Source organism: Monodon monoceros, unplaced genomic scaffold (assembly GCF_005190385.1).
Source record: "Monodon monoceros isolate NGI ecotype Baffin Bay Population unplaced genomic scaffold, NGI_Narwhal_1 Super_Scaffold_21, whole genome shotgun sequence".
Classification (NCBI taxonomy): domain Eukaryota; kingdom Metazoa; phylum Chordata; class Mammalia; order Artiodactyla; family Monodontidae; genus Monodon; species Monodon monoceros.
This window is the reverse complement of record NW_021703778.1, coordinates 163455978-163470389: the sequence shown is the minus strand read 5'-3', so window position 1 is coordinate 163470389 and position 14412 is coordinate 163455978. Positions and strand designations below refer to the sequence as shown.

Genomic DNA, 14412 nt, shown 5'->3' with positions numbered 1-14412 from the left:
CAACACACTACATGAGACATAGGCAAGACATCTACACAGAAAACTACAAAACAGCATTGAGGGAAACTAAAGAAAGCCTAAATAAATGAAGAGAGATACTATGCACATGGACTAGAAGATTCAACATTACACAGATGTCAGTTCCCCAAATTGATCTATAGATTCAAGGCAATTATCAATCAAATCCTAGTTGTTTAGGTATATGCTTGTGTGTGTTTAACTTGACAAACTCTTCAACTTAGCAAATAGCTAGGAATAACCTTGAAGGAGGAAGAGAAGAAGAAAGAACAGGAAGAGAAAGCAGGGGACACAAGCAAGAGATCAACAATTACAACAAGGTAGAAAGACTTGCACTGAAGGGTATAAAATTTTATTATTAATGTACATTAATTCAGACAGTGTAGTATTGTGAAAAGGAAAAATACACAAATAGAACTAAATAAAGAATCCACAGACAGAGCCATCCTCAAATAGGCACTTGATTTATGACAAAAATGGTACTACAGAGCAGTAATAAAAGGACGATATTGGGCTTCCCTGGTGGCGCAGTGGTTGAGAGTCCGCCTGCCGATGCAGGGGACGCGGGTTCGTGCCCCGGTCCGGGAGTATCCCACATGCCGCAGAGCGGCTGGGCCCATGAGCCATGGCCGCTGAGCCTGCACGTCCAGAGCCTGTGCTCCACAACGGGAGAGGCCACAACAGCGCGAGGCCCGCGTACCGCAAAAATAAATAAATAAATAAAAGGACGATATTTTCAGAAAATGATGTTGAGTTGACTATCCATAAGAGGAAAAAAAAATTGTCCCTTACCTCACACCATACAGGAAAATTAGTCCCAGATACATCTAAATGTAAAATGTAAAAAACAAATATTCTATAAGATAATGAATAATATTGTCATAATTTTGGAGTAGGGAAAGATTTTCCTAGGATATAAAAAGCACTTTATATAATGAAAAAGATTGCTAATTTGATTACATTAAAAATAAGGAGCTCAGTTAATCAAAAGTCATCATTAAAAGAGAGAAAAAATAAGAAAAGATATTTGTAACATATGTAACTGACAAAGATTATATAAAGAGGATATCCAAATGGCCAATAAATATATGAAAAAGTGTTCAACTTCATTAGTAATCAGGGAAACACAATAAGGTACTTATAAGCACAATATAACTATAAGCACAATAAGGTACTTCTACAAATCCTCGAATATGACTACAATTTTGAAAACAAATAAAATTAAGTATTGCTCAAAATGTGAAATATAGACAAAAAGAACTCTCATACACTACTAACGGTAGTACAAACTAGTACAACCATTACTAGTTTTAGAAAACTGTTTGCCATTATCCATTAAAACTGGATAGATTCATACCCTCTGATCCAATAATTCTACCCTAGGCATACATCTAGCAGACATGTGTTCATGTGTGTACCAAAAGATACGGGGAAGGATGTTCATGGCAGCATTATTTGTAAGAGCCAAAAAGTGTGAACCACCCAAATATCCATTAATAGTAAAATGGATACATAAACTGTGGTACATACATTTGGTAAAATATTGAGAGATATATATATATATAGTAATAAAAATGAACAAAGTGCAGTTATGCTCAACCCACGGATAAATCACACACACACAGACACACTGGCACACACACACAAATAATGTGTGATTCCATTTATATAAAATTTAAAACTAGGCAAGAATGATCTCTGATGTTAGAAGTCAGGCTATCAAAGAAATGGGAACAAACCAACCCTGGAACTGAAGATGAACTGTACTTAAGACAATCAAGATGATGCTGGTCAGACCACCAATAACAAATTTCAAGATGACTGTCAGAGCTGACTGTTCTGTTTCTGCATGTAGCCCCCTCCCTCCGTCTATAAAAGCTCTTGCCCACTGACTGTTGGCGGGGCGGGGTGGAGGGGGTGTGGGAGGGAGGGAGTCAGCCTTTGGACAGGAGTCCCCCCGCCAACCCCCTTGTGTGCCAGCATCCAAAATAAAGCAAACTTTCCTTTCCAAAAAAAAAAAAAGGAGGCAGGCTAGTGGTTACCTGTGGGACAGAAGGAGAAGGTAATCATGGTAGTAAACATGGTGGGAGGTGTTCCACATATACTTAAAATTTGTATTTTTTTACATGTCTATAATGCACCAATAAAATGGTTTAAAACATTTTAAATTATTTTAAATTATACATTTAAATTATGTGGACATAAAATCGATATAATAAAAAGATAAATAAGAAGTCAATGAGGAGGAAGTTAGGACATAAAAGGACTGGTAGGCCTTCTTGTATTTTTAACTTGTATACAACTCAAGAATCCAACTCTACTAATATAGGGTTAGATATGTGGTAGACTAGACCAAAGTTTAACCTTGTAGTGCTATCTTAAGTCATTCTCGATCTACTTTTGCCACAATCTCGGTCTTGGAAAATTATATATTGTGCCACATTTTTGTCCTCTAATTCAGATGGAAACTACACAATAACTTGTGTTCACCTTTGTTAACAAAGGCTAAATTATGTACTATTGGCACACTGTAGCAAGAAAATTGCTAAATAATTTCTTTCTCCCCCACAGCAGAGCTTTATAGAACAATATAATGGCTATTTCATTCCCAAGAAACTTGTAATTTTTGTATCTTTAAGACTTGTATTTAATGACCAAAATAACTGGGGTAGTTTTTGTTGTTGATAAATACTAATAAACTCAAAAGAAGCAAACATTGTAGATTACCAAATCCTCACTATTTGATCATCATCTTCATATGAGCTGTAAACATTCCCATGTTATTACGCTTTAAAAGCAATAAATAAATTAAATACATATATGTATAGTTAAAATTATGGTGAATTACTAACAATTAGTAAATCTAGGTGGCTATATGTGTGTTCATAGTGTTACTCTTTTGTTTGTTGTTGTTACAATGGCTTTCTTTTTTTAATTATTATTACAAATTTATTTTATTTATTTATTTATTTTTGGCTGCATTGGGTCTCGCAGGCTCTAGAGCGCAGGCTCAGCAGTTGTGGCACACGGGCCCAGGTGCTCCGCGGCATGTGGGATCCTCCCGGACCAGGGCTCAAACCCGTGTCCCCTGCCTTGGCAGGCAGATTCCTAACCACTGCACCACCAGGGAAGCCCCCATAGTGTTACTCTTTAAACTTTTCTGTATTTGAAAAATGTCATAGTAAGGAGGGGGGTGTAACTTTGTATAATTATATACAATATGACCTCTATTGTATTTTAAAATGCTCATCAAAAAAACTGGAGGGAAATATACCAAAATGTTAATAATGGTCATTTCTAGTTAGTATTTTTTCTTTCTTTCATATTTCTATAATTTTTCTAGAAGCAAATTTTCCTTTTATAAAAAATAAAATTTACTTTTTAAAAAGGAAATAAATCACTGGGAAGACATACAGTGTTGCTGGTCCCTAAGAAAGTATTTCATCTTTGAGCTTCCAAGTCCATAAAATTCTATCTCCACATAATTTTTTTATTGAGAATATTTAGGGTTTTAATGCCACCTAAATACCAAAGATACCCTTTAGTGCATATTTCATTGTCGAAAGCATTGCAGAAAATTTCTAGTGCTCCAGCTAAAGTTTAATTACAGAACTGAATTGAACAGAACAATGTGGATTTTCAATTAAGATGATCTAGGATCAAATTCAAGCTGTGCTCCTTTATTATCTGTGTGAACTTCGTGTTGTTACTTAAACTCTCTGTCCTACGCTTCATCTGTAACATTGCAATAAGAAAACTACCTCTCAAGATTTTTGTAAGAATTAACTGAGAAAAATGTCTATAAAACCCAATATGGCGCTTGGTCCATAAATTTTGTTCAACTAGGAGAAGGCTAACATATTAAATGAGATAATAAGCAGCTAGAATGACGTCAGACAGACAGCCAGTGCTGGATAAATAGTAATACATAGATCAGAATGATTAATTTTTTTCAGTGATCCCTTGTTTCCTGCACAAAACACGATGGTCAACTAGCATGGTAGTTCCAAGACAGCTGTTTCCCAGGGCCTTGGACAGAGGCTGGCAGGTAGAAGACAAATAATGACACACTGAAAGGATGCAAGTGTGTGGAGATATGAGTACAAGAATGGACTGGAGAATGAATGCCTTTAGACAGAGACATCTTGTTCAGATAAGCCAAGAGAAGATGAGAGCATCTCTTCTGATCTCAGTAAGCATAGGCTGAGCTATTCTGGGGAGACAGGTTTGGCTGGCTCTTCCAAGAGGGTATGGTCACGGGGGTAAATGGAAGTGGCTGTCAGTTTGCCAGGCTTCTCATATGCTCTGAACAGGCAAATCTCATCATGTGGTTTCTCCATTTAAAACCTGTGCATGGGGCTTCCCTGGTGGCGCAGTGGTTGACAGTCCGCCTGCCAATGCAGGGGACACAGGTTCGTGCCCCGGTCTGGGAAGATCCCACATGCCGCGGAGCGGCTGGTCCCGTGAGCCATGGCCGCTGAGCCTGCGCGTCCAGAGCCTGTGCTCCGCAACAGGAGAGGCCACAACAGTGAGAGGCCCGCGTACCGCAAAAAAAAAACAAAAAAAACAAAAAACAAAACCTGTGCATGGTTTCACTTTGCTGCTAGGATAAAATCCACATTCTTTCACGGGCCCTGTCAGACTTTCTGCTTCTCTCTGGCTTTTCTCCTCCTGTCCCTCCACTATCTGGCTGCCTATGACTTTTTCCAGTTCCTAAATACGATCATGCTATCTTCGGCCTCCAAGTCTGAACCCATGCAGTTCCTTCTGCCTCAAACTCACATTTTAGCCGTTCATGATTCACTCCCCTTATGACTCTATCTATCGTGCATATATCTTTCAGGCATCAGCTTACCTGTCACACACTTGAGGACTTTCCTTGACAACTTAACCCTCCCCAAATTTGCCCACCATCAGGGTGAGTTCAGAGGCTCTTCCTGTGTGTTCCCACAGCTCTCTGTATTTTTGCTCTACCTCAGTGCTTATTACACTGTCAGGTAGTTTCCTGGTCTTTCCCCCAGCTGGAATGTTCACACCAATGTCTTAGCCTGTTTTATTTATCACTGTATCACCAGTGCTTAGGATAATGTCTGGCTAATAGTAGATGCCCCATAAATATTTGCTGAGGAAATGAATGAATTTCCATATCTAGACTGCATTAAGCTCCATGGGGTCTGGTTTTGTGTCAGTTCTTCTAACGTCAACACAAAGTATAGTGCCTAGCACTATACTTCTCTTTCCTATAGTACTCTTCAAATATGTATCAAATGAATAAATTTCATTTGATACTAGTTACCCATTCATACATCACATAAACGCTTATTTCAGGGATCTACTGAGAAGGGATGGTGTCAAATATTTCCGTCATTTCACCTTTTATTTTATTAGTGCTTCCAACTTCTTGCTTTTACATTCAAATTATCCACTCAGCAACGCTTAAACATTCTCCACTAGCAATGATATAAAACATCAATGATACCAATTTCCATTTTTTTAAATTTACCTACTATCTACCTTCATCATTTCAATTAATACTATTGTTACCACTAAGGCCAATATTATTTGTTCTGAGTTTAGAATAAGCCCACCAAGGACCATCAATACCTCTAACACTTGGCTTTAATCAGGAACATAAAACAGACACTTGAATTATGTTAAATCCCCTCTGAACCACCTCAAATCACCTTTGGAAAGATGAGTGATGCCAAGAAAAAAGTACTTTCTCAGAATATCAGTATACAACTCCACAATAACTTGAATAAAAGCTATGCCAAAATATGCATCTCTTCCATTTTCAGAAAAAATATTATACAGTTAAGTGGGGGGAGAGGGTAGTCAGGGGCATCAGAAACTACATTAGCTTTGCTCCTTTGATTTTATAACATATAAACATAAACTACATAAGGGTTAGTTTGTTTGGTTTTTGGTAAATATATGTCTTTACAATAAACTCAGTGTTTACTTGTTGGCGATTAATTATACCAGTATTCACCAATGGTTGAGTCTTCATGTCTACCTAGGCTTTCAGGGTCATTCAATTTTTATTTAGTGCCTGAACTGGTAATGTTGAAAGCACTCGAAGCCTTCTCAACAGAGCAGAATTAGCCACTTGGGATTTTGCTAAATCTGAGCCAATCTGCAGCATTACTGACTGCTCACACCTTTGCAGTGATCAGCATTAGCGGTGTTAAGACCAGAGGCCAGGTGTACAGCAAATGGGACTGAAACTTAACGTGGTTTGCTATGATGTCATAAAAGCTTTTGAAATTAATTTTAATTAATTTATTTTTATACCACCTAGTTTCAAAAAGGATTTATGACAATGTCTAAAGGCACAGTAAATTTAATCTAGCAAGATTAAAAAATACAAGCAAGTGAGGCAAATGTGGCACAGAAGAAATAAAGATGGGGCATCACAGAGCTATCCTAATCTTACCTGTGTACTGTAAGCCCCTGTACTCGCTTATTGCCCCAGGAGGTTTTAAATTGGGCCAGTAATGGAACAGCATTTGCACGGCTGGAGGTTTCACCTGTGAAGGCCCATAGGCTATCACATACAAAAGATCCTAAAGGAGACAAGAAGCATATTTTCACTAGCATCATCAAATAAAAATAAAGGTAGCTCATTCAATATTACCAAAGCAGTGAAAATTCTAATGGAGAGATTGAGGTGGTTAATTTCCCTGGAATCTCATCATCCAGATGGGCTTTGCAGATTAAATCATATTATAATATTTTTAAAATTATTTTTATGGGTCCTGTAAATAAGCCCCCCAGTAGTATTCAGATGTACACTATCTTTTAACAAATTCTTCTCTCCTCAGAATAACGTGAAAGAAAGATTTTAGAATAGCATAAAGCCAGTTTGCCAAATACTGCATTTTTAAAAACATTTCCCTAAAACATATTTCTTAATAATTCACATCTCCTATTTGAAAGAAGAAAGTTTCCCAAGCAACATTTCAAATCAAGTAAAACTGTCACATAATATAGTATCTGCTAAATTTCAAGAATAAGATATATCCAATTATATTTTCTGTCAAGCCACTGTGTTCTTCAAGTATCATCTCTGCTCTAAATGGTAAATAATTAACCAGTAAGGAAAGGATTATAAGTTCTACCATACCAAAATAATAAGACATCAATAAATTTGATCTAAACAATAGTTTTAATATGCAAACAATTTTTACTATATTATAGAAATTGAACTTGTGACTATGAGTTTAATGTGGCCCCAAACTTACTTTCCAGACTTCTTGTTTATATTTCATGAGGCATTCCAATAATTGACAATGATATACTGTAAGGAAGAAAATATAATTTGAACGTGAAATGTAAATACCAGACAAAAGGTCCTTTAAAATAAACTATATTAGTCTAAATTATATTAGACTTTTCACTCTAATCATTAAACTAGAAATTACTTATTTTCATATATTCATGCCTTTCAAAACTCATAAGCCCTTGACTTTATCAAGCTTTATTCCAAGATCCTTGAGAAGTATTTTATTCATCTTAACAAAGGAAATATTAAGAAAACTCCCTAGTAATCATACTTTTATAACATAAACTTATATCAATGTAATCAAGAACTGCACGGGGAAAAAAATAGCCTAATAGGATCATAATAACAGCTTACATTTATTGAGCGTTCATTATGTGCCAGGTACGGAGCTAAGAGCTTTATGTATTATGTATCTCATAACCACCATGTTGCAGTTAAAAAAGTGAGGTTTAGTTTCCTACCTTGCCCAAGGTTGGACAGATAGCAAGTGACAGACTGATGGATTAGAATGGCAGTCTTTTATCACCAGCTCCATCTTGTTGAGGAGTCCTTAAAAGCTATACAACAGCAATCTTCTTTGATTTGCCTATGTTTACTTGAGGAATAAAGATACTTTCACCTTAGTTAGATACCCGTTTTATACCTTCCCTAATCTATCTGCCAACCCTATCAAGGCACTGAAGCAGGTCTCCCTTTAGTCACTGATGACCTCCATGTCGTTCAATTCTATGGACATTTATCAGTCTGCCTCCCACTTGACTTTCAGCAACATTTAGTACTGCTGACCACCCTCTTTCCTTGACTTCATGACTGACCCTCTCCTACTACCTGTGGCAGATACTGTTGTTGCTACTCAACTGCTATCAACAACCCTTTCTTCCTTGTTCAGCTCCCAGTACACAGACTGCCAAGCAAGACAATTTCCCAGATTCTGTTGCAGCTAGGGATGGCCATGTGACTCGGTGCTGGCCAGCAAGACCTAAGAAAGAATCTGCTGAGGAGTTTCTGAGACTCATTTTTCCTCTTTGACAGAAGGAAAGAGGCACACCAGGAGACCTTTCTCTGATTACCCTGACTGATCCTATTTTTGATAGGATTTGATAGGATATACTTTTGAAACCTGTTTTTAGATGTAGTTGTGTAAGAATATAATAACCTCCACTGTGGCATATCTTGCAAACATGAGGAGAAGTTCAAGAGAAACACAGAGATGGTCTCTCAGGCCCCTGATACTGCGGAGCTGTCTCCAAGACTTCTTCTTCCACTGGGCCAGTATCTGTTGGAGCTCCTGAAGGCCTGGTCATTAAGTCAAATCCACTTTTCATTCTGTGCTCTCTTGTAAGCAATGTCACACTCATATACAGCAATATATCAGAGATACTGCAGGTTCCATTCCAGATCATAGCAAGAAAGCAAATACGGCAATAACGCGAATCATACAAATTTTTTGGTTTCTCCATGCATATAACAGTTATGTTTGCACTATACAAACATTAAGTATATTAAGGTATACTTTATATAAACATAAAGTATATATTAAGTAGTCTATTAAATGTGCAATAGCAATATATCTTAAAAACCAGTGTACACACCTCAGTTTTAAAATATTTCATTGCTAAAAAATGCTAACCATTGTCTGACAATGCAGGGTTGCCACAAAACTTCAATTTATAAAAAACACAATATCTGTGAAGCACAGTAGAGCAAAGTGCACCAAAAGGAGGTATGCCTGTACAACTTCAGGTACCCTCTATATGCAATTCAGTGAATAGCACTGGACACTTACATGAGGGCTCAAAGTTCATTACTTCTAGCCCAGAACTCAGTTCTGGGTTCATAATACAACTTCCTAATTACTATTACCTCTTTTTTCTGAAGAAACCTGCTTTTTTTGCATTTTTGTGTTTTGGATATGTATAACTATTACTGAGGTTATGTGTGATTTTTTTCCACAGCTTTATTAAGATATAATTGACATATGACATTGTATTAGTCTAAAGTATATCATCTCCTCTTAAATGTCTCAAAGACACTTCTAACATAACATGTCCAAAGTAGACCTCACGATCTTCCCTTAGAAACCTGGTCTTCCTCTTCCAGTGTCTCTTTTTGCAGTGAATGGAACCACCATGCACCCAGTTCAGAAGCCAGAATGCAACCATATCCAATACATCACCACACCCTATCAGTTTTACTTCCTAAATAGCTCTCAGATGTATCCACTTTTCTCGGCCTCAATCAACCCTGACTTTTACATGCCTACACAAATGCAATGGCCTCCTCATGGGTCAATCTGTATCCATTCCAGCTCCTTCTTAATCCATTCTCAACTGCAGCTCGGGTGACACACACACCACCACTCAAAGTCCTTCAGCACTTTTCCATTAGACTTGGGATAAACGCAGGACTCCCAGAGCCCACGACATCCTGCATGTTCTGGCCTGCAGAAGTCTACAGTCTCATCTCACACCAGGCAGCCCTCACTCTGAGCTCCAGCTACAATGACTTTTCAGTCCCACCTGCTTGCCAGGCTCCCTTCTGACATATGAGATTCCTCTGCCTGGAAACCTCCACTCCCTGACAGGCCTCGTTAATGCTACTCATCCATCAGTCCTCAGACCAAACGTTATATTCCCAGAAAAGCCCTCTCTGACCTCTTCAATAAAAGAAAAATCCCCTTTTATAGGGTCTCATCATAGCACAATGTACATCTTTCGAAGAACCTGTCACAATTGAAACTGGGCATTGACTGTTACAATTATTTGATTAATGTCTTCTCCTTCCACCACACGGTAAGCTTTATGAAGAGAGGAAAGGGGTCGGTTCTGTTTTACTAATTATGGTGTTCCCCGTGCCTGGCACATAGCAGATACTCAGTAACTGTTTGTGGAGTATATAAATGGTCCCCTAGACTTGGAATTTTCTGAAGTCATGACTGCGTTCTCAAGCACAGATGCTCCGGGGTACTTTCTCTTACACGGTGTCTGCTATTCTCCGTATGTTTGCTACACGAGCCTTGCTCAGAGGAGTGCACTGACTGCCCATGAACAGACCTAGAGAGCCCCTTTATTTAAACTGCTTCCCCTCCTCAAACATACACAATGGAGAAAAGACAGCCTCTTCAAGAAGTGGTGCTGGGAAAACTGGACAGCTACATGTAGAAGAATGAAATTCGAACACCCCCTAACACCATACACAAAAATAAACTCCACATGGGTTAAAGACCTAAATGTAAGGCCAAACACTATAAAACTCTTAGAGGAAAACATAGGCAGAACACTCTTTGACATAAATCGCAGCAAGATCTTTTTGACCCACCTCCTAGAGTAATGAAAATAAAAACAAAAATAAACTAATGGGACCTAATGAAACTTCAAAGCTTTTGCACAGCAAAGGAAACCACAAACAAGACGAAGAGACAACCCTCAGAATGGGAGAAAATATTTGCAAACAAAGCAACTGACAAAGGATTAATCTCCAAAATATACAAGCAGCTCATGCAGCTCAACATCAAAAAAACAAACGACCCAATCAAAAAATGGGCAGACGACCTAAATAGACATTTCTCCAAAGAAGACATACAGATGGCCAACAAACACATGAAAAGATGCTCAACATCACTAATTATTAGAGAGTGCAAATCAAAACTACAATGAGGTATCACCTCACACCGGTCAGAATGGCCATCATCAAAAAAATCTACAAACAATAAATGCTGGAGAGGGTGTGGAGAAAAGAGAACCCTCTTACACTGTTGGTGGGAATGTAAATTGATACAGACACTATGGAGAAGAGTATGGAGGTTCCTTAAAAAACTAAAAATAGAACTACGATATGACCCAGCAATCCCACTACTGGGCATATACCCAGAGAAAACCATAATTCAAAAAGAGTCATGTGCCACAATGTTCATTGCAGCTCTATTTACAATAGCCAGGTCATGGAAGCAATCTAAATGTCCATCAACAGAGGAATGTATAAAGAAGATGTGGAACATATATACAATGGAATATCACTCAGTCATAAAAAGGAACAAAACTGGGTGACTTACAGAGATGTGGATGGACCAAGAGAGTGTCATACAGAGTGAAGTCAGTCAGAAAGAGAAAAACAAATATTGTATATTAATACATATATTGTATATTAATACAAATATTGTACATATATGTGGAATCTAGAAAAATGGTATAGATGATCTTAATTACCAAACAGAAATAGAGACACAGACATAGAGAACAAATGGATACCAAGGGGGAAAGGGGTGGGGGTGGGAAGAATTGGGAGATTGGGATTGACTCATATACACTATTGATAGTATGTATAAAATAGACAACTGATGGGAACATACTGTATAGAACAGGGAACTTTACTTAATGCACTGTAGTGTTCTAAATGGAGGGGATGTATGTATATGTATGGCTGACTCATTTTGTTGTGCAGTAGTAGAAACTAACACAACACTGCAAAGCAACTATACTCCAATGAAAACTTAAAAATAAATAAATAAATAAATTGTTTCCCTCCCAGAACGCCCCATTTACCTTATCAATCAAAATTCTATCCGTATTTTAAGACCCATTCTTTGCTCAAGTGGCACAAAGCCTTTCCTGATCATTTCAACCCATAGAGTTCTCTTCTCTGATGAATTAATACAGCCTATAGCATTTATTTGGTACTTTTTACATACTACTTTACATTGTAAATTAATGACTTATGTAAACATGCCTAATCTTCCCAATGAGACATAAGCTCCATAGCAAGCATCATATCTTACATTTCAGGGTGGCTTTCACAATGCCTAACACGGAGCCATGTACACAGGTGTTTTGCAATGAATTCCCGGTGCCTGAGCAAGAACCCTACTCCATCCTTGATACACAATCAGCTACAAGGACCAGGCTGCCACTTGCTGTCTCCCCTAAAAGTTCAAAGGATAATGATGCCCTACGCGCTTGATCTCAGAGAGTCCCCTGGTGGATAGCACCTCACTTCTTATGTTTCCCCCATCATAAGATTAATTTGGGGTCCCAAATGTCATTCTTAGTATGGAATAGCTAGCTATACACGTTCCCCCATGAACAGATGAAGATACAGATTAAGAAATAACAGAAGTATTTGATCACAGTGGTTTCCCAATGAAACGTTCAACTCCAAGAAGACAATGACAGATTGTAGAGATCCGTGTTGCTGTTTCCTGAGCAGTGCTTATGGTGTGTCAAATCACTATGCTAAAGAAGCACTTCACACACACTTAAGTCATTAAATCCTCACAACAACATTTTAAGGTACTACAGGAAGAATTCCCATTTTATAGATGAGGGAACTTGGTCTTAGGGGAGTTAAAGAACTTGCTCAAGGTTAAGCTACCTGGCAATCTGCGCTGAGCTCAGATATGAACCAACATACGCTTAACCTCAAAGCACACGATTCTACCCAACCTGCTCTACTGCCTCCCAACTTCGAAATTAGGACCAAACCCTGATGATGAGACTTTAGTTAACTAACTAGATCCTATGTGAAGGGGTTTTTTTCAGGACATAAAATCTAATAAATATAAATGACATTATGAGGATCCTTTAAGCCAGAGTGAGACACGAGGTATAACTTCCCCAAAAATATACATTTTAATTAAATGCACATAATAATCATAAGGAATTTCATATTTAAAGGATGACACTCCAGGCTAAGAAGCATTAAGATTTTAAGTGAAAAAAATTATTTTCCTTATGCTGAGTCAAAAACTCAATTATTATTCATTATGTAATTAAGCAGAAGGCTGAAAACAGGGCCACCAAATTTGTTTACTTTCCAAATGAAAATAAAAACTGAGTTCATATCTTAGCATGTGACTCCAACAGTCAGCCCCCTTTAGGCCAGTTTCCCAAAGTTCATCTGCAATTACACTGATGAATGGAAATCCAACAGAATATATCAGATTATATCTGTCCCACATTACTAGAAATCAAAGAAACACAGATCAACATGACATATTACTTTTTATCTGTCCATCTCTATACAAATGTTATAATAACACTCAGTGACAGGTTACAATGTACTTTCACGTATAATTAGTGGGAATGTAACGAACGATTTATGTGCAAGGATATTCATGTGGTGTCAGAGTAGCGAATTCACAAAATAGTCCCAGTGGTTATCTTTAGTTGTTAGAATTGCAGGTGATTTTTATATTTCTAATTTAATTATTTCTATATATTTATATTCAAGCAATTTCCAGTCAGTGTTCTAAAATTGTGTTCTCAGACATTCTAAAAAGATCAGTAGTCAGCAAGATGACTGCTAATAGCAAGAGGCAAAGGAAATTTATTTCAAGTTGAAAGTCTGTTTTCTAACACATCTCCAGTTTCTATTTACCAAGAGAAGTTCTTCTCACATGAGAATTCCTAGCTTGCTTATTTGATGTCTTATTTAGTTATTGGTTTGGAATTACTGAAGCCATCCAAATTTTCACTTACCTGGATTGGATGTGTACTGCATTGCAATCATTAGCATGGATGATGCGGAGAGATTAACGTGGGCAGGAACACCTTCTCTCCTTGAGGAGCCCACTGAAACCAAAATTTTTTTGATTAGACACAATTTATTTATATATATATATTTATATATTTGTACATTTATATTTAGTTGCTACTTTGCATAGAGCATGAGAGCTGAGAAGAAACTTGAAAAAAAAATCAATAGAAGTTTTGCATAAATAAAACCACAAAATTTGTCCTAGCCTACAAACGCTACAGTAGTCATTATCATAGGCACATTTAGGGAGAATCTTCAAGGGGCACGAGCAATGCCAGAAGGTAATGTAATCGTTTTATCAGAATTGTACTTAAATGTGAACTCTGTTTCCAAGATGTTTATATCTAGGTAGAAAAGAAAGAAAAAACAGAATCCTCCATGTACCCAAATATAAGGCATATTGAAGGTTATCCAAATAAGAAGGTAAAAATAAAACGTTTTTGAACACGACTTGAATGCATTAACTTTAAGAGATGCAGATGAAAGAGTCTACTTTTAATGGGTACCATATGCATTTAGTTATATCAATTTTAAAATTATTTTCAACTCTCACCTATCATTAAACGATTTTATTCAAA

At 37.3% G+C, this 14412-nt stretch overlaps 1 protein-coding gene across 4 annotated transcripts in view; it reads right to left on the bottom strand.

Annotated features, from left to right (window-relative positions):
• UNC79 (unc-79 homolog, NALCN channel complex subunit) overlaps positions 1 to 14412 on the bottom strand; it is a 246911-nt gene that overhangs the window by 176373 nt on the left and 56126 nt on the right. For all 4 annotated transcript variants that reach the window (XM_029239760.1, XM_029239759.1, XM_029239763.1 and 1 more), the window contains 3 exons: positions 13777 to 13869; positions 7263 to 7318; positions 6455 to 6584 (listed from right to left, as the gene is read on the bottom strand). In XM_029239760.1, the coding sequence (XP_029095593.1) occupies positions 6455 to 6584; positions 7263 to 7318; positions 13777 to 13869 (279 nt within the window). The remainder of the gene's footprint in view (positions 1 to 6454; positions 6585 to 7262; positions 7319 to 13776; positions 13870 to 14412) is intronic.